General features: G+C 58.4%; 10 protein-coding genes across 10 annotated transcripts; 4 read left to right on the forward strand and 6 right to left on the reverse strand.

The window, feature by feature from the left end:
• Positions 1-678: 678 nt before the first annotated feature.
• On the reverse strand, positions 679-5,936 carry HETIRDRAFT_118191 (uncharacterized protein; the record flags this gene model as incomplete). The annotated part of the gene is made up of 15 exons (XM_009548121.1): positions 679-1,890; positions 1,933-2,047; positions 2,074-2,135; positions 2,179-2,581; positions 3,025-3,107; positions 3,321-3,519; positions 3,626-3,675; positions 3,712-3,792; positions 3,905-4,201; positions 4,244-4,377; positions 4,661-4,793; positions 4,888-5,023; positions 5,147-5,277; positions 5,359-5,735; positions 5,912-5,936. The coding sequence occupies 15 exons, from the start codon at positions 5,934-5,936 to the stop codon at positions 679-681; spliced, it is 3,438 nt and encodes a 1,145-aa protein (XP_009546416.1).
• Positions 5,937-6,728: 792 nt separating this feature from the next.
• On the reverse strand, positions 6,729-8,364 carry HETIRDRAFT_475334 (uncharacterized protein; the record flags this gene model as incomplete). Its single annotated transcript, XM_009548122.1, has 8 exons — positions 6,729-6,859; positions 6,915-6,954; positions 7,012-7,355; positions 7,416-7,471; positions 7,540-7,784; positions 7,868-7,959; positions 8,023-8,117; positions 8,205-8,364. 8 exons carry the CDS (start codon positions 8,362-8,364, stop codon positions 6,848-6,850), a joined length of 1,044 nt encoding a protein of 347 aa, XP_009546417.1. The 3' UTR covers positions 6,729-6,847.
• A 292-nt stretch (positions 8,365-8,656) lies between these two features.
• Positions 8,657-9,006, forward strand: HETIRDRAFT_317149 (uncharacterized protein; the record flags this gene model as incomplete). The annotated part of the gene is made up of 2 exons (XM_009548123.1): positions 8,657-8,800; positions 8,905-9,006. The coding sequence occupies 2 exons, from the start codon at positions 8,657-8,659 to the stop codon at positions 9,004-9,006; spliced, it is 246 nt and encodes an 81-aa protein (XP_009546418.1).
• Positions 9,007-9,579: 573 nt separating this feature from the next.
• HETIRDRAFT_440091 (uncharacterized protein) lies at positions 9,580-10,769 on the reverse strand. The gene has a single exon (XM_009548125.1). The coding sequence runs from the start codon at positions 10,162-10,164 to the stop codon at positions 9,775-9,777; it is 390 nt and encodes a 129-aa protein (XP_009546420.1). The 5' UTR covers positions 10,165-10,769; the 3' UTR covers positions 9,580-9,774.
• HETIRDRAFT_475336 (uncharacterized protein) lies at positions 9,580-11,635 on the reverse strand (the record flags this gene model as incomplete). The annotated part of the gene is made up of 2 exons (XM_009548124.1): positions 9,580-11,284; positions 11,337-11,635. The coding sequence occupies 2 exons, from the start codon at positions 11,633-11,635 to the stop codon at positions 10,273-10,275; spliced, it is 1,311 nt and encodes a 436-aa protein (XP_009546419.1). The 3' UTR covers positions 9,580-10,272.
• Positions 11,636-11,997: 362 nt separating this feature from the next.
• On the reverse strand, positions 11,998-12,411 carry HETIRDRAFT_105110 (uncharacterized protein; the record flags this gene model as incomplete). Its single annotated transcript, XM_009548126.1, has 1 exon — positions 11,998-12,411. A coding segment is annotated over one exon (414 nt), but the record flags the coding sequence as incomplete, so codon positions are not given.
• A 167-nt stretch (positions 12,412-12,578) lies between these two features.
• On the forward strand, positions 12,579-12,914 carry HETIRDRAFT_451523 (uncharacterized protein; the record flags this gene model as incomplete). The annotated part of the gene is made up of 1 exon (XM_009548127.1): positions 12,579-12,914. One exon carries the CDS (start codon positions 12,579-12,581, stop codon positions 12,912-12,914), a length of 336 nt encoding a protein of 111 aa, XP_009546422.1.
• Positions 12,915-13,733: 819 nt separating this feature from the next.
• HETIRDRAFT_409588 (uncharacterized protein) lies at positions 13,734-13,954 on the reverse strand (the record flags this gene model as incomplete). The annotated part of the gene is made up of 2 exons (XM_009548128.1): positions 13,734-13,752; positions 13,815-13,954. The coding sequence occupies 2 exons, from the start codon at positions 13,952-13,954 to the stop codon at positions 13,734-13,736; spliced, it is 159 nt and encodes a 52-aa protein (XP_009546423.1).
• Positions 13,955-14,315: 361 nt separating this feature from the next.
• Positions 14,316-14,600, forward strand: HETIRDRAFT_173501 (uncharacterized protein; the record flags this gene model as incomplete). The annotated part of the gene is made up of 1 exon (XM_009548129.1): positions 14,316-14,600. The coding sequence occupies one exon, from the start codon at positions 14,316-14,318 to the stop codon at positions 14,598-14,600; it is 285 nt and encodes a 94-aa protein (XP_009546424.1).
• A 521-nt stretch (positions 14,601-15,121) lies between these two features.
• On the forward strand, positions 15,122-16,714 carry HETIRDRAFT_36890 (Caf1 family RNase). Its single transcript, XM_009547494.1, has 5 exons — positions 15,122-15,293; positions 15,358-15,551; positions 15,656-15,817; positions 15,890-16,067; positions 16,125-16,714. Exons 1-5 carry the CDS (start codon positions 15,207-15,209, stop codon positions 16,554-16,556), a joined length of 1,053 nt encoding a protein of 350 aa, XP_009545789.1. The 5' UTR covers positions 15,122-15,206; the 3' UTR covers positions 16,557-16,714.
• Positions 16,715-17,251: the final 537 nt, after the last annotated feature.

The following is a 17,251-nucleotide window of genomic DNA, read 5'->3' on the forward strand; positions in this document are numbered from 1 at the left end:
AACGAACATAAATGAATAGCACCGTCTGCGCGCCCACACCCGGAGCCGATCGCGCAAATCGCGGTCCCGGGACGTCGCGGGCAGATCTTCGCGCTGACGCTGACGCCCAGCGCACAGACCGAGATATCATCCTGGCCCCTGTTCGTGCATTCATCTCGCTCGATTTGGGCGCCTGCTCGGCCCCGACGGCGCCCTTTTCTCGATCCCGATGACGCTCCGGGAAGAAAAGCCTTGGCTCGCGAAGCAGGCGCCACTGTATGTATTACTTAGTGTGTGTCCGTGTGTCCGTGCATGCGTGTCCGTGTGCATGACTCATGGCGACGGCCATAAGCAACTCCACTCCACTTTGTCAATCGTGAATGAGATCCTATTCCAAGATCCCTCGTTGGAGTTCGACGTCCCGTCTCGTCTCCGGAGCCGTCGCAGTAATAAACTGTCGTGGGCGACCCTGCCGCGGATGCAAACCGTCCATCGAGGCTTCTCTTCTAGCTCCTCTCTTTATTGCTGCGTCTGGCCAGGCCGCTGCGTCGTTCGCTCGGACTACTAAAAATCTTAACTTTGGCCACTGCGGCTCCGACGCACAGTCCGAGGTCGTGGTGGCCCTGGTGAGTCGCGACGTCTTACGCCCTCTCGCTCCTTGCATACTGTACGTCCGACGCAAAGATTCATTAAACGACGTCATGCAATAGAAACGACGCGATGCATCCCGTCCGGTGTCAAGTGAGCGCGTCGTCCAGGCCCCTCTCGCCCTCTATCCGCGACAGGCTGTGTCATAGACCCACAGGCAGCTGCTAGTAAGTTACTAGGAAACGTTCTGGCGCGAGGCGACGCGCGCGCTACTACACCACGGCACGTCCTTGTTCTCTCTTCGACTTCGCCATCAGCCCCGTCAGCTCCATCAACTGCATCAAGTTCCCAAGCTTCCGTCGGTCGACGATCGCGTCCGGCGAGTAACAGCTGCTGAGTCGTCGTGCCGACGCCACCGATCAGCGACCGGGCGCGCTGCAATGGCCACTGCTGGCCACGGGCATCTGAGTGGCCAGGGCGCGCGACGGTCGTCGCTCCCGCGCGCCCGGGCTCGCCCTCTACGGACCCAAATGCGTGCTTCGTGCGCAATGAATACGCCTTGTCCTTGTCCAGGGTTGTCCTGCTGCTGACGCGCGCGCACTTACTTTCGCGGCTCCGGACCCCAAGTCCATCTCCGTCCCCATCTCCGTCCCCATCTCCGTATCCCATCTCCGTCCCCGGGTCCGCGCTGCACGACCGCACCGCGAGGCCCGATGCTCGATGCTTGATAGTTTGATAGCTTGATGCACGCCGCTCGGGAGCGCGATGCGTTTTTCCTCGGTTGCCGCGCGCCCGCAGCGCCGAAGAAGCAGCTGAGCCACTGTATAATCGACGCGCGGCAGCGAGCGGCTCCCTCGATCGAGCCGCGTCGATTCGGATGCCCCGCTGTGTCGGCACCGAGCGGCGGCGGCGGCGCCGACGACGACGACGATCCCTACTAGTAGCGATCCATGGTGATCCATAATCCATCCTGACCCACTTGCATACGGTACTGTGCATCCCCGCCTCGGAGCGTCTGCTTCTCGCGCGCGTCTTTATCCGCATCGGGCCATCGAGCCCCGGGTTGGATCGTGTGCGCCAGTGTGCGCCTCGGCAGCGCCAGCCAGCCAGCCAGCCAAGCGCACCAGCCGGTGCGCCGAGCGCTCGATGCATCTCGTTCGCGATGGTCTCGACGATGGCGGTCGCTGCAGGAGAGCGTGGCGGAGAGGCAGCGAGACGAGTCCGTACGACCTGCGTCCTCGACTTGCGCAGAAACCGAACGCACCCCAAACGCTCGCGCAGACCTGCTGCTGCAGCGCCGAGGCCCGCAAAATGGCCGATGGGCTGTCGAGCTGCTGAAGCCCCCGCTCACGTACGCCCACTTACGCCTCCCGCGATCGAGGCATGCCGGCGAACGACGAGCGCCTCCTTGGTCCCGAGAGGTCGAAGTCGGAACAAGCGCAGACGCCAATCAAACTGAACTATATTCTGCCGCTGCTTGCTGCCGCGAATATCACTTCAACGCACCTACCAAGGCCCGCAAAAGCGATAGATCTGCGCCGCCCGCCTTTGTACAGGATGTAAGTTCTCTATCAGAGCGCGTAGAAGACTGCTACTGTACTAGGTGATCACGTAGAGGGATGAGCGATCGACGTGTGTCAGCGTGTGTCGCTGCCGCGCGGGACCGAGACCGCAGCGCGCCTTCTCGCGGTCGTGTATATACTCTGACGCGCCGATATCGGGTGTGGGGCCCGTGCAGTGGGTGCGTGGCACGCACGGACGCGAATAGAATGGTACAGATCGCGCGTCTGGCAATCTGGGGTATCTGCTGTGTATCTGGTCCTGCGGAGGGTCGGTGCTCGTCGGCCCCATCAGCCAAGGAAGCCCGAGGAACCCATTTGGTGGTCCCCAAAGAGCATTCGCGGCAGGCAAGCGCGCGGGGCGCAACCCTTCAGAGTTCAGATGGACACCTCTTCCGCGTCTGCGACGCGAGCAACGCTTCCTGAGCAAGCTCTTCCAGCCCGGCCCGCTTGGTCTGATAAGGTGGATCGAGCCAATCCGAACGCGAACAAACCGAAGGTGTCAGCCCCAGAGATAATCAGTTTGTGGGAAGCCTCTGCAGATGACTTTGGCTGTGCGGCGCGCGATGTCGTCGAAGTACCTGGTACATGTGGTGTTTGTCCGCCCAGCGTGGATCACAGGATACTTTGCGTCATTGGACAGACCAAGGGTATATCTCGTGCGACGTGTTTTACCACAAGAGTAGTGGAAGAGTTGGACACTCGTCCTCGTGATCCCTCAGACGCTCTGTTATGTAGTTCACGAAGTCCACTGTTGGATACTGGACAGATGTGAAGGAATGGCGCAAGAGCAGAATAAAACGCCCGCTGTGGTTACGAAAGTCAAAGCCTTGAGCGCGGCCGGAGAGCTAAGACTGTACAGTACAGACGACTAGTAATGACACCTACAGAAGCGTACACAGAGTCCTGAGGGAGCCGTGATAACGAGGAGCGCCCCCGCCCGAGCTTGCGGAAGATCGCGTGTATGTCATGGGTCATGGTCTATGGAAATAGTCACAATTGGACGGCAAACCTTCGAAATGAGATTGCTTGCAGGTAACCTCTGCGTGCTAGTAACCCTCAAGGGTATTTGGAATATACGCTGAATAGCGTCGATAGTCGAAGACGGCACATACGGACTCGGTGAGGGAGCGACGCGGAGGAACGACCTGGAAAAGGTTAAAACCTCCGCTTCTGTAACCTCTTTTGATTCACATTGGGAGAAAATCCGCCGCTATTTTCCCACGGAGCATATCTTCTGTGCGAAGCCAGAGGAAGCCAGCCACGTCGAAGGCTATGTTTTTTCCCCGCTGCTGAATTGGCTGTCACCTTCGCGGACATATACGCAGAGATGCAGCCGAAGGCGGAGAAACGTCGTACAGCAGTCACATTCCCGACAAACCCTACACGGATACTGTAGAGCAATGAATCGAGCGACCCCCGACCGAATCGAATCCCGACAATGATCGCAGTCGTTTCTGAAACTCATTTCGTTTCTGCCTCGATGTGGAGATCCTCACACCGGGCCAGCATGTACCATGATTTTATCTGCATCCGCCAGCCAATCAGCCTGTGATTCCGGGCCATGCAGAATCCGCCGACGCACCAAGCAGCTTGGTGCATTCACCGCCAACAAGCCTTCGCATCTCAATTCATGCATCTGTCCTCGACGGATCGCCGTCGCCGTCTACGAGCGTCTCCATGTTACCAGCTGTTACCAGGCTCATAATCGTAGGCCTGACAAATTGCCATCGGCTTGCGGATCCTTGAGCACTACTACCCGATCACCGACTGCCCACGATCCGGATATCCGCCTCCCGAGGACAACCAAGCGCGGGCTCCGTGAATGCGGAGCGACGTGAGTGTTCCACGGCTGTCGGTTCACTGATGATCGATGGTTCTGAACGGGTAGGCTTGACAAGAGTCAGTGAAACCAAGCGCAACGATGCGCGGGCAGCACGTCTGCCTCGATCTTCTCGGGAGACGTCGATGATGATTCGTAACATTCGAGACAGATCGAGGCCCGGTCTCAGTGATGTCATCGTCATCAACGCTGTCGTGCCCAGGATCCCGCCTCTAGCTCGACTGTTTGGCATCTGCCACCGGGAAACGAAGAGATCAGACGCACGAGCGCACACCGCTGTTGGACGGCTGTTGGGCGTTGGGCTGGCACGTCGCTTGCGACCCCGCCACCGTTCTGGCGATTCGATGCCAGTTGTCATCTCACAGATCCACGCTGGTCGAGTTGGCATGTCGCGCCGAGCGACCGTTTCTATACGCGAAACCAGATTCGCTGGAGGGTGAACGTTGATAGATGTGGTAAATGTGTGTCTTGCAATCCCCGTTTGAAGGGTTGCTCAGTGCAAGCAGGCCGGAGACTCAAACTAAGCTGAGCTTGTAAGTAGCAATACACATCAACACAGCCAGTTCACCCATCAAGCCACGGGGACTTCCTTAGTCGCTCCGTAGGCTTTACTTGCACAGCGGGCAAAGTACCATGTGTTCAGCTCGAAAGTAGCGGAACATGGTGATTACATGGTGATTACATGGCCGACTTTTCTTTTTGGGATAGGTTGGCCATGTAATCACCCTTTCTCGGTTGATTCCATGCTGAACACATCGAACTTTGCCCGCGGTGTTGACTACATGGTTCACATTTACCTTATCATTCTTATTCCATTCCTGGCCCTAGCATCATAAAAAAAAATCAAAATCTATCTTCTCTTTGACTAAGCCCAAAATCAAAAAAGTAGCAGGGAGAAAATGTCCGTAAAATGGATACAAAGGATCGCGCCGTGCCCGATTTCTCAAATTCTTCTCGGTGAGAGAGGAGATAGCGTTTTCTTGCGAATGTAACACTTTCCCCCGCCAAATGGGACACCTCAGTATCACGTGATGTAGCCGTGTTTGCTTGCGGCCTGCATTAACACATTTCGAATTGAATGCACAGTGAAATCACTAGTATACGTGTGATCCCCCCCCAATAGAAGTTGCACTATACCAAACCATACTCTCCTCCACCATGGGCTGAGTCCTCTCACCTCACCGTATAGGTGGAGTGTATGAGTGCATACCCGCTCATCCGACAACTGTTGATCTCCTCCCTAGCCGCCGAATCATCCACCATTTTCCGCGGCTTCATGAGCTCTTCTCTGACGGCATTGAAAGACACCTAAGGAGTATGTTCATGACATCATCGATGTTGCCTTCGTCTCCAAAGACGGCGCGACCCATGAGGTGACGATGGGGTTACGAGCCTGACACGGTCCACGGTCGGAGATCGCTTGAGACTCTCGACGTCGAGCCAATTCATCGATAGCGAGAAAAACATCTCGCGGGAATCCACGGCCCTACGGCGCATTTTCGTATCAAGAAGCGATGGATTCGGCGGATGTCTGGCCATCCCTTCGTTTCTCGGAACCGCTGGGAGGCGACGCGCAGGTCCCGCTTCATGGGGAGGCGTGCCAAGGGAACACGGCAAAGCCGTCCTGCACGCTGAGCGGGACCAAAGGGGCAATTTGATGGTGCCCATTGGATGGGAAGGCGCCGCGCTCGCCCGCAAGGTTGCTACCGCACGCGCAGAGACTTGACAGTCGGGCCCTGCTGCTTGCTGCAGGCAGTGCCGATGTCCTAGTGGCACAATGATGTTTAACGAGATGTGAAGCAGCGCAGAAGGGGCAGGGTGTGCTCACCTGCATGTATGGAGCACCTGGGTGTAGATCGCTCCCAAACATACCGTACCTGGTGGGCTGTAAGAGTCCAAAGTCAGAAAAGCCACCTTGCATCGCGAACGTCGAGAAACGCACCTGAATGCTGTGGAACCTCGCTCATTGAGGGCTGGCGCACACGAGCGACGGATGGGTTACTGTCGTCCAAGACGGAGCGACAGGACGGTACACATGCTGTTGGCTTCGGAGAATTGCAGATTTGGGTGTGGATGGGGGGTGCATCGCGTCGCAGTCAGTACGAGCAGATGTCTAGGTCAAGCGGGTGTGGGTGTGGGTGGTTGAGAGTGAGAGTGAGATGGGAGGTCAAGGCAGGAAGGCCGACTATTTATACGGTCAGTGGGTGGTCCATGTGGCGACAAAGCGCGTGCATGGACAAAGCGCGTTGCCCGGTCAAAGAGCTGGTGGCGGGTGGTCTAGTTGTCAGCGGGTCATCGCCACAGCCACCTTCAATGGGCCACCAGAATGTCTCACCGTGTCCTGGCTGCTGGAGGCCATGTATCCACCGGCGAATTTTTCCGTGTCACTCCCAGTGTAACATCAGATCCGTGCCCTGTTGAACCGTAAGAACTGGTAGCGCTCGAACCTTTCGGCAATGAGAAAAGAAAATGTGCCTCCAGACCCAAGCGTTGGAGATGGTCAAGAGTCTACTAATCATATTGTGAGCTCAACACCAGCGCAATCATCGCTTGGAAGGTTTGTCAACAACGTCTAACAGCGGCAAGGCTGGGATTTGCAATTTCATACGGCCAAATCCCAAGACAAGAGCTGAGGGCAGCTTTGGAAAGGGCAAAATATGCAAAGCGTGGCGCGGCAGCCATCGGCGCCTCGGGCTGGACTCGGGGAGACCTTTTGCGCTCGTCCACGCCACTGGTGAGCTGCCACATACGTGCAGCAGATCATTCGCAAAGCTTGTGAAGCTCTAGTGATAATCAACCGCGAGCCAACGCGACGCGAAATACATTCAGTGCGGGCAAAGTCGCGTAGAATTAGCAAAAGCCGACACATTCTCAAAATCTACTCCAACGCCTAACGCCGGTGGGCTCAGCCTCCCTCAAGAAACGACGGGACTTGAAAAACTCACCGGTCTCACGGGAAGCACGATCGGGCGCACGTAATTCGCACTGCAGAGATCACACGGTGAGCGAAGCGGGAGCGAGACGAAGCGGAGGGGCACCTACGCCGAGCGATACCGTCGCACGTACGTGATCGCGTGGTTCTCGATCTCGTCGGGGACGACCCCGACGGCGTCCCAGTCGCCCGGCGCGTCCACGTCGTCGATGAACCGCCGCACGACCTCGTCGGGGCTGAGCGCGGGCCACCAGACGGCCTGCGCCGCACGGGCGAGGGCGAGGGCGACGCGCTGTGGGAGCACGGGGGCGCGCGAGGGCGGGTTGTACGTCATGGTCGAGACGAGCTCGAGGAGGTACTCGAAGGTCAGCGTTGACGGGCCCGGAAGCGCGAGCGTGCGAGAGAGGGCTGGGACGCTGATGAGGTTCGCGAGTGCCTGTGCGACGTCCATGACCTGTGCATTTGAGATGGTCATCAGACAGCGACGGCGGTTGGACGGAGGTAAAAAAATTACGTGGACGGGGCGGATCTTGGTCTGCCCGTGATTCAGCTTCCACCAGATGGGCCAGACTAGGCGGGGAAAGGGGCGCGTCGGTGAGTCGACCGCGATCTACGACGAGCGAAGCACGCGCGCGCACCTGCGATGTTGTTCAACAACTTGTCCTCGTACCCGAACATCGATGCCGGGCGGACGATCGTCGCAGCCGGGAACGCGTCCTTGACGAGGGCCTCGCCCTCCGCCTTGGCCTGGTAGAACTTGGATGGCGAGTCCGCCGCGGCGTTGAGGTGCGAGACGTGCACGAACCGCGAGACCCCCGATTTGGCGGAGATGTCGGCGATGCGCGCGGGCCCTAAGGCGTTGGCGTCTCGGTATGAGAAGTTCCTGCGTGCGAGACGAGCCGCGAGCGGGGGTTTTTTTAGAGGACTGCGGAGAGCATGTATGAGGAAGAGGCGGTGAGGACGCACTTTGTTTCGTACTCGCGCCCGACGAGGTTATACACGATATCCGAGTGACGCACGCACTCCTCGGTCTGGTTGTCGTTCCGCAGGTCCCATTCCTAGCAAAGACCAGACGATGTTCAGAGTCAGGCTGCGAAACGAGGCGGAGAGCGTGCACACACCATAGGAACGATCTGCCCGAGATCGCCCATGACCTTCAAATGCCGTTTTTCGTCCTCGTCGCGGTACGGAATGATAACCTGCGTCCCCGTCTTCGCTACAGCCCACACGAATCAGCGACCGCACGCACGCACGCACGCACGCACGACCACACCCCGCCCCCCGCGCGGAGCGGGACACGTACCGAGTTTCGACACGAGGTAGCGCCCCAGAAATCCGGTGCAGCCAAAGACGGTCGCGACGTGGCCCGTCACGGCGCTGCGCCCTGCGGGCCCATACGAGAGGATGGGCTTCTTGTCGGGGAGCGTGAAGATGTCGTGGAGGGCGCGCTGCCATATGCACATCGTCGTGCGTGAGCTGCGCCCGGTCGCCCGACTCGCGAGGAGGAGCGGTGGAGACGGACCTTTCCTGGAGCGGCGGCCAGGCGCTGTACGCGCACGATGTTCGCTGGCGAGGAGAGCATCCTGACCAGCGTGGATTGAGAGCGAGCGAGAGGGGAGCGTTGCCGCACCGTCCCTCTCTGCCAACGCCAGCCGACCACGCCGGCTTCTCCCGCACACCAACCCCTAACCCCGACTCGCTCCCGGCCGCCTCTTCGTCCCAGCGCCCACCCCTCGAATCGACCCGTTCTACAAGATGGTGCAGGGAAAGACCAAGGGCCTCCAGGCAAAAACGGCGAACCCGCGCCATGCGCACAAAGCCGCTGCGAATATGAAAAAAGGCAGGAGGGACGTCGCACCGAAGAAAACCGTCCTCGTCAAGCAGGCGGTCATGCACAAGGTCTGCGTCTCGTCTCTCTCTCACACCCCGCTCCTCCCTCCTGCCTGCCTGTGCGTTGGGTATACATGTGCGGCGCTGTGCTGACCTGCTGCGTGCCGTGACAGAGCCTCAGCGCTAAAATCAACAAATCGGTCGAGCAGCAGATGGTGAACGCCGCCTCCTCCGGGAAGCTCACCATCATGAAAAACCTCGTGAGCGAAGGGTGAGCGCGCGTCCACCCCCTCATCCCCTCCATATCACCAACAACACGCTCTCTCAGGAAATCCTCCAAGGGGCCCAAAAAGAGCAAGCCCTGAAAACGCCCGCACTCACAAAAAAACTCAAAGTCGACGCCGCACCCGGTACGCGTTCACCGTCTCTTTCTATCTCCACCGCCGCGCGCAACTCCCAGCTGACGCCCCGGTGGAGCAGCCCAGCGTCACATGTCGCTTCTGCCCTCCGCAACGCAGCGCCTTCCGAAACCCGCAACCGCACCGCTGCCATGCCCCGTCTCGAACCTGCCCGTTTTTCCCTTTCCGGGGCAATCTACCTGACCTCGGGCGATCGTCCCCCTATAATTGTTCCTCAAAAAGGCCCGTCGCCAGACCAACGCGCGAGATCAATCGATCCCGTGGCCAGGGCCCTCATTATGTCTGTCCTAATCGAAACCGGCGTGCGTTCCTAACCCGCCTCGCTGCAGCGTGTTCGCCGCTGGACGATACTACTGCTGCTGCTACCGCTGCTACTGCTGCTGCTACTACTACTGATGATGATAGGGTCGAATTCGCTGTCTGTATATTGCCAATGAAACATGATATGAATGATGGATATACCAAGACTACTGCGTGGCCTGTCGCGTGCGTGTAACGTGGTGCAGGGTATCGAGTGCGGCACACTGCAATGAGAGACAAAGAGTTCGTGCGCTGAGAAAGGGATACTCGGTGAATGGCAGGTGTGTGTGGACGAAGTGGGGCAGTGGGCATTGGGAGGTGGGGTCAAGGGCTGGGAGGGGGAGGGGGAAATGAGGGAAGGGAATATGGGCTACGTAAATTGCACGGGAAAATTAAACGGACGATGATTGGCTGGCACACACTCAAAGACCCTACATACTGAAACGAGGAACTAAAAATATGAGCTGTATGCATGGATGCTACCGACATTGACAGGGAACGGGAAACTATTGCAGGGGGGAGTTCATGAGGGAGTTTGGGTGATTGGGCTTGGTAAAAGAACAATTGCATGATAAGTGACGTGCTCGTGCAAGAAACAAGGAAGCCAAGAAGAAAGCGTTGAGAGAGGGAAAGAAGAGGCCACCGCAAGCAGGTCAAAGCCGCAGCCCACGGGTGAATAAAGGAAAGCGCGCACGGGGTGCGCTTTTTGAGCATAAGACCCAAGCGGTATAGCAAGACGGACGGACGGACGGACGGACAGGCATGAGAGAGATGCAGCGGCGGTAAAAACGTATCAAAGGCCTCATGGAGGGCCTCGGCTCGTCACAGCTCTTGAGGCGCCTCGAGATCCGGCGGGGGGCCTCCCCTGCTGCCCATGGCGAGCACGGCTAGCTTGATCCGGGTCAGAGCCTGGTGATCATCCTGCCTGAGGAAACCCTGCGGCTGAGCGTCCACAAAGCGCATGACCTTGTCGAGAGAGCCCAAGGTGTCAGCATACTCGGGGATAGATAGCTGCGGGCCCGGTGGGGGTGGGTACATGTCAAAGTACTGCAACGGCGATGTTTGAGCAGCCTGTGCCGACGACTCGATGTGCATCGAGACGTCCGAAGAGTCTGGGAAACGAGAGAGGATGGCAGGCGATGAGGTCGAGACGTGGACTTGAGGAGACTCCATGTGCTGAGAGTGAGACAGCGAATCGGAAAGATGGGTCGAGACCGACGAGAAGGAATTGTCGACATCCAGGTGAGCTTGGGCGGTAGACGGGTTCTCCACCACGGGAGACTGGATGTGCTCGGGAGAGTGGATGTGCCCCAACGACTGCGCCGTCGTCGCCTCCATCGCCTGTCGGGCCTCGTCGATGTCCTGGTGGCTGCCGAGATTCGCGCCGATGGCATCGGTCTCTGGATTTTCAGAATCGTTCTCGCGAACGCGAGATTCGGCCGGTATGCCACTGGGGACACTTTGCTTGTGCGACCTCCTCACGGGCTTGAGTGTTTCATCAAGGTCATAGAGATTATGCTGATAGATATAATCTGCCAGCGTCGGGTGAGGTTCCTCATCCTCATCCTCATGTAAGGCTGAGCCACCTTGGGCGCGGATGACCTGAGCGTTGCGGCCGTTGCCTTCCCAAACGCCCTTGCGGATGCCATGCCGATTCTTGAAGTTCTCCACCCAGCCAGAACTGGCCTTGAACTTGTCGTCGGAGATCTCCATCTGTCTCGCGACCTCCCTGGCTTTGGAGCGGATGAGGCAGTCGCTGAGGACGACGCGGCGGTCCTTGCACTCGAAGAGCCACTTGACGAGCTCTGCTTCGATCTCGGGGAACTTTGACGGCCTGAGCACAGATGGGTTACGATAAGGACAGACGCGGAGGGAGACGAGCCTACCTCTGCTTTGCGACGAGGACTTCTTCGCCGTCGGGGACGTTGAGCCACTTCTGCTTTTGCTTCAATATCTTGCTGATCGTGCTGCGCTCGACGCCGTACTTGAGGGCGATGTCTTCCTGGCGCATGGTAGGGTTCTCCTTGTGATAGACGCAGATGGCCTTGCGATCGACGTTGTAGAGGCGCTGCTTGCGCGGTTTGTTGGCGTCCATCTTGGGTGCGGTGGGGGAGAGGTTATCGGGAGGGGATCCGGAGAACTGCTGGGGGTTGTGGCCGGAGGTGGAGGAAGCGGCGGTGGTCATGGAGCGTATGCTTAATGCGGGGGATGCCGAGCGAGGGTTTGAAGCTGAGTTTGTGGAGGCAGAATTAGCGGAGTTGGAGGTGGAACGGGAGTGGGCTGGGAAGAAGGCGTGCGAGTACGGTGCTGATGGGGGACGGGTGGCGTAGTGCGGCGAGGCAGCGTGGGCCGATGGGACATAGATGGGGCCTGGATGCATGGCAACATGCGGTGGGTACTGGGCTTGGGGCGCGACGTGGTTTGGGGTCTCTGGGCGGGAGAGCGATGTATGGATGAGATACATCTGAGGAGGAGGGGGGGGAGGTAGGCTCGGTCAGCGAGGGGACAAAGGAAGGAGGGAGAGGGAGAGGGACCACGCTGACGTACGTCATGGTTTTCCCCGGACAGGCCCAAGTCGTTGACTGGCCCGGGTCGAGCAGGGTGTGGGTGGGCCTGGGCGGCGCGCTGGCGACGAGTGAGGACCCTGGTGGGGCCGATGCTGCTCTGCAACTGAGGCGCGTCCAAGTTGAGAGCGTGGCTCGGGTTCAGGGAGGGGTCGTCGTCGTGCTGGGGGAGGAAAGCGCTAGGGGGCTGGTGGACGAACTGGGGCGAGGTGTAGTCGATATGATTGATTGGATTGTTGATGATGGGATACATGCGGGATTGGTCTGGTGGAGACGAGGCAGATGTCGGGGAGTGCTGGTGATGGTGCCAGGAGGAGAGGGAGATTGCAGAGTCGAGCGGACGGTGTGGGGAGTATTGCGAGAACGCGAGCGGGTCATAGTGGGCAGAGTTGTCCATCGAAGGCGGGGACGGAGGAGTGTGCTGCAGCAGAGAGAGAGAGAAGGGAAGGGAAGGGCAAGGAGAGGAGAACAAGGGGAGCTGGCACTGGAGCCGGCCAGGCGTCGAGGGTTGACGGTGCGGAATGAAAGCAGCACGCCTCGCCCTTCGATCCGCCGCTCTCATTTATGCGCCCCGGCCTCCGCTCCGCGACTCGTCCCCCACCGCCCGTGCAACAGCAACAACACCGCGCTCCTCTTCCCCCTGCCCTCGCCGCCCGTCGCCAGCAACCGTCGCCCTCGCCGTCCCCGCCGCGCCCTCCCCTCCTTCCGAAATACAACGCCCTCTTTGTTCCCCGTTCTCCAGCCCCGAGCCGCCCCACTTCCCCACACCGCACACACGCCGCACGCACACAACAACATCCCAACCGTCCGCCTCTGGCCACCCTTCCACACGCGGCCCGCGTTCCTCTTTGCCGCGCGGCCCTCCTCCGACTCTCCAAACACGAGGTTATGGGCTGGTAACATCTGTCCCCTCTCGTCCTCGCCCCTTCTCCTGCACGCACCCCCGCATCAGATCACTTCTTTCCGTCAGAACCTCCCTTTCCAGGGCCTTTTTAGCGGGCAGAATCCCCCCGCGATCACTCAAACAGCTTCCGCAACTCCAACTCCCCACTTCATCTACTCGCTCTCGGCCCCCAGCTTCCCGTTTCAGCCCCACATCCTCCATTCTTGTCCTCTCTTCAGACATCCGTAGCACCGCGGCTGGCAACCGTCTCACCCTACGTGAGAACCGATCAATTCCATCCTGGCGCAGGCGGCTTACTGACTTTGCTCAGCATCCTTCGGAAATGAATGCCTCATGTTTCGCCCCTTATCGTCCTCTTCATCATCCCTCCAACACACCCACCCATCGCATCGATAGCGCAGCCTTGGCCTATCCCATCTTGACACCTTTGACTAATCCTTCTTCAATTCCGTGCCTTTTCCTCCCGCTCACGAAGAAGCTCTCCAAGTTACTTGTCCTACCCTGGTCCAGCCTCCCGTTGACATACGTCAGCATTCTAATCTACCTTGGTGCGTTTTATCCCCCGTCGTTTCAGCAGATTCACCGCTTGCTTCCCTCATCATCTGCGTCCTCACCCTGAAACAAACAGTACCACCACTTAATCAACCGCGTGGAATACACGGTCTCCCGACCCGCCTCTTCATCAGCTCCGAGGCACTGTTTTTTTCGTGCCCGCTATGTTTGGACCCTGCGTGTGGACGTGGGCATTCAATCAACTTCGAGCTGTGAGTTCGGATCTCGGCATTGGGCCATCTCGTTGCGCAGCTCGCTATATTCTAGTTCCTCCTCGATCGCCTTCTGCGCGCGTACGTCCTTCTCTTCTCTATCCTTTCTGTCGCCGCCCCTTCTAGAGCCACTCGCCGTGCCACCCAGTCCCACACCGTGTCTGTCCCATGGTTGCGCCCTCTCCTGCTCTCATTAACCGTTCGGTGGTGAGCGGATCGCTGTCCTCGCGCGCATAGCCTGCCGGGGGCTTCACAGCGGCAGTGTACCGCATCAGGGGCGGGGATCTTCGCGGGGCGTTGCTGGGTGCCGTATCAAACGCGGTTCGCCTTGATTCGCTGATTGTCCGCGCTCTTTCTCTTGGGTGATGAAGTGTGTGACCTGCAGCGCACCCAATTATACCTCGGCTCGTGGCTGCGCTCTACGTGTCAAGAGGGTCCCCTTTGACTACTCGCTTCTCCGCTTGAATGCGTCAGGTCAACAGCTCGGTCGGCAAGCTCCAGGTGAGCTACAAATTTGCTTCTGCGTTTGAACGGCGTTGATCAGTCGGTCAGATGGGCGCAGGCGGCTCGAAACACTCAACAACCAGTCCACCACCATCTGATCCCCGTCCAAGTCAATTGAAAATACGGCGGATGATTTTGACCCCCATGGAGAAATCGGTCGACGGTTCCAGCCCTGCAGCGGCGATCCTTCTTTCCGCTACAGCGCCTGGCTTCCTTACGGGCCACAGAGCTCACAGGCGCAGCTTTAACTTCCCCGTCCAGCCTTTGTACTCTCCCTTGACCCGTGTACGTTACCGGTTTACGTCTATGAAATTGCGGCCAGCAGTTCCTGCGCTGCTGTCTGATCGTCCTATGAGTCGGCGTCTACGATACCTAAGAGCCGGAAAGACACACAGACTTCCGTCCGTCCAATAGCAGGACCCATGCGTACTCTGTAGAGTCGGTGGGAGCTTCGCCATTGGCCCTTCCAAGCAAGGGTCAGCTGGGCAGGTGCGGCCGGCTGCACGATGCGCTGTTATTCACGCGCAAGGTTCATCGAGGCTCCTCTCAATCAATGGCTCTGCCTGTAGAAGGCAACTCGCTCATTACCTCAATGGCACTGTGCCAGGGTCTCCGTCGATGATTGGATTGATACACGTTGTGCAGAGTGTACCACTAGCCGTTACTTACCCGCATGAAGCACCTCGGTTACCCTTGCCGCGTACGATATGCAGACTGCTACAAAGTACAACTGTCGTAGCACCGCTTGCTGCCCCCCTTGTCCTCTTTTCCTTCATTCGCGTACAAGGCAGCGACGCCACCGGCATCTAAAGAAGGAAGGTCTAGTTGATCGTACTTAGTGGCGCCGAGAATGGGATAACCATAACAAGGTCAAACAAAGCGGCAAACGCGGCTTCGGCTCTTGACCGCCAGGGACGAGTTTCGAATACTGAACAATAGGCCGCACAGGACCGTACACGCACACGATCCAACCATCTTCAGCGCCGGATCTCGCAGCTCCAACGCACCCCATTCGGAGCCATGATACGAGAGGTGTGGGCGCCCAACCTCGACATCGAGATGCGGAGCATCCGCGAGCTCATCGAGAAGTATCCGTATGTCGCGATGGTACGCTTGACTCGTCTCCTCGCCTCCCGCTGGCCCCCGCTCACACGAGAGGCGTGCTCCTCAGGACACCGAGTTTCCGGGCGTCGTAGCCCGGCCAATAGGGGCGTTCAAGACCTCCTCCGACTACCACTACCAGACCATGCGGTGTAACGTCGACCTGCTGAAGATCATCCAGGTCGGCCTCACCATCGCGGACGAGGACGGGAACTACCCACAAGACGTGTCCACGTGGCAGTTCAACTTCCACTTCAGCATCAAGTGCGTTTTTTTCCAGCCAGCCAGCCAGCCAGCCTCGCGTGCGACACGAATTACGGCGTGTGTTGCTGACGTAAGCGGACCTTTTCCCCTTCCCCCCCCCAAAGTGACGACATGTACGCGCCGGAGTCCATTGAGCTGCTGCAGAAGTCGGGGATCGACTTTCAGCGGCACGAGGAGATGGGAATACTGCCGAACGATTTTGCAGAGCTGATGATCACGTCGGGGCTCGTGTTGACGGACGAGACGAAGTGGATATCGTTCCACAGGTGCGCCCGCGCTCTCACCGCCTCTGCCATCGTGCGCGCTGATCAGAAGAATTTTTCTTTTTGGGGGGGTAGTGGTTATGACTTCGGGTACTTCATCAAGCTCCTCACGGCGCTCTCTCTGCCCACGACAGAAGACACGTTTTTCGAGGTCCTGCATACATGGTTCCCAACGAGTTATGATATCAAGACCATGATGCGCGCGTCGAAAACCTTGAAGGGAGGGCTGCAGGATGTCGCGGACGATCTAGGCGTGCGTATCCCTGTTCCCTTCTTACAACATCAGTCATCTTCATATGACTGAGCGCAGAAAATCTCGAACACGCAGATCATGCGGATAGGCCCATCGCACCAAGCCGGCTCGGACTCGCTCCTCACCGCGTCCACGTTCTTCAAGATGCGCGAGCTGTACTTCCACGACCGGATAGACCACGACGAGTACAACGGGAAGCTCTACGGGCTCGGCGAGACGTTCACGCTCTCGAACGGAATCCCAGATCCTGGGAGAGGGGGCGCTACGATCGCGGAACGGGACGACCGGGGTCCCTCGCGGGATGCGCAGAACCAGGGGGGTGCGGGGCATGGGCAGGGCCAAGGCGTCGGCATGGTCATGTCCCTGCCGACCCCTGCTCTGGGCGGCGCGATGCCGACGCCGTTGCCGCCGAACGCGAGCTACGGCCCCATGGGCGCGAACGGCTCGTTTATACGGACGGCGATCGGCGTGGGGGGAGGGGGCAGATAGGCCCCCCGTCGTCCGTCGTCCGTCGTCTGTTTTTGCTTCTGTAAGGGACTTTTCTACTCTTCTGCTGTTCTCAGTATGGGTGGGGGTGGGGCCGCTGTTCTCTCTGTGATTCTGTATCTATTCGATTGTATCAAGTGTTACTGTCCTGTTTTTTATTCTCTACATAGGTCGGTACATCGTCTACCAACGCACACGCCTCGTGCCATACCCTGTGCCGGCGGGTTCTGCTTTTGTTTTTGGATTGCGTTGGGAGACAGGAACCGGGCCCGCCGGTGTCCTGCGGTTCGCCAGGCGACATCACGCTTAGTAAGAACGGAAATTCAAGTGAACGTCATGCCCAGTCAAAAAATTGGTCTTTTGTCATGTATCCGTCATAAAAGCAGTGCAGAAGTCGTGTGAAAGTCGCGTCCAATTTTGGCAGATTATGACTTTTGCATGACTTTTTGCGCTACTTTCTTGACGGATACATGACAAAAGACTAATTTTTTGACTGAGCTTGACATTGACTTGAATTCCGTTTTTACTGAGCGTCACGCATCACGCGCGGATTCGGCTTCTCGCGGCAAACGGGTCAGCGCTGTCAGCGCTTGCAGCAGGAATCCCGTAGATCGCCGTCTCTCCACGTCGAACCTTCTCAACAGTCGGCTGTTGAACCTCCCCTCCGAGGCCTCTGCCACTGAACTACGATATACACA

This window comes from Heterobasidion irregulare (genome assembly GCF_000320585.1).
Source record: "Heterobasidion irregulare TC 32-1 unplaced genomic scaffold scaffold_05, whole genome shotgun sequence".
NCBI classification, from domain to species: Eukaryota; Fungi; Basidiomycota; class Agaricomycetes; order Russulales; family Bondarzewiaceae; genus Heterobasidion; species Heterobasidion irregulare.

Excerpts from the sequence above, each read along its gene's own strand:
- HETIRDRAFT_440091 (XM_009548125.1), bottom strand. The coding sequence starts at position 10,164 with ATGCTCAAAAAGCGCACCCCGTGCGCGCTTTCCTTTATTCACCCGTGG.
- HETIRDRAFT_36890 (XM_009547494.1), top strand. The coding sequence starts at position 15,207 with ATGATACGAGAGGTGTGGGCGCCCAACCTCGACATCGAGATGCGGAGC. Across the intron at positions 15,294-15,357 it reads AGTATCCGTATGTCGCGATG|GACACCGAGTTTCCGGGCGT; the intron begins GTACGCTTGACT and ends CGTGCTCCTCAG. Across the intron at positions 15,818-15,889 it reads AAGTGGATATCGTTCCACAG|TGGTTATGACTTCGGGTACT; the intron begins GTGCGCCCGCGC and ends TTGGGGGGGTAG.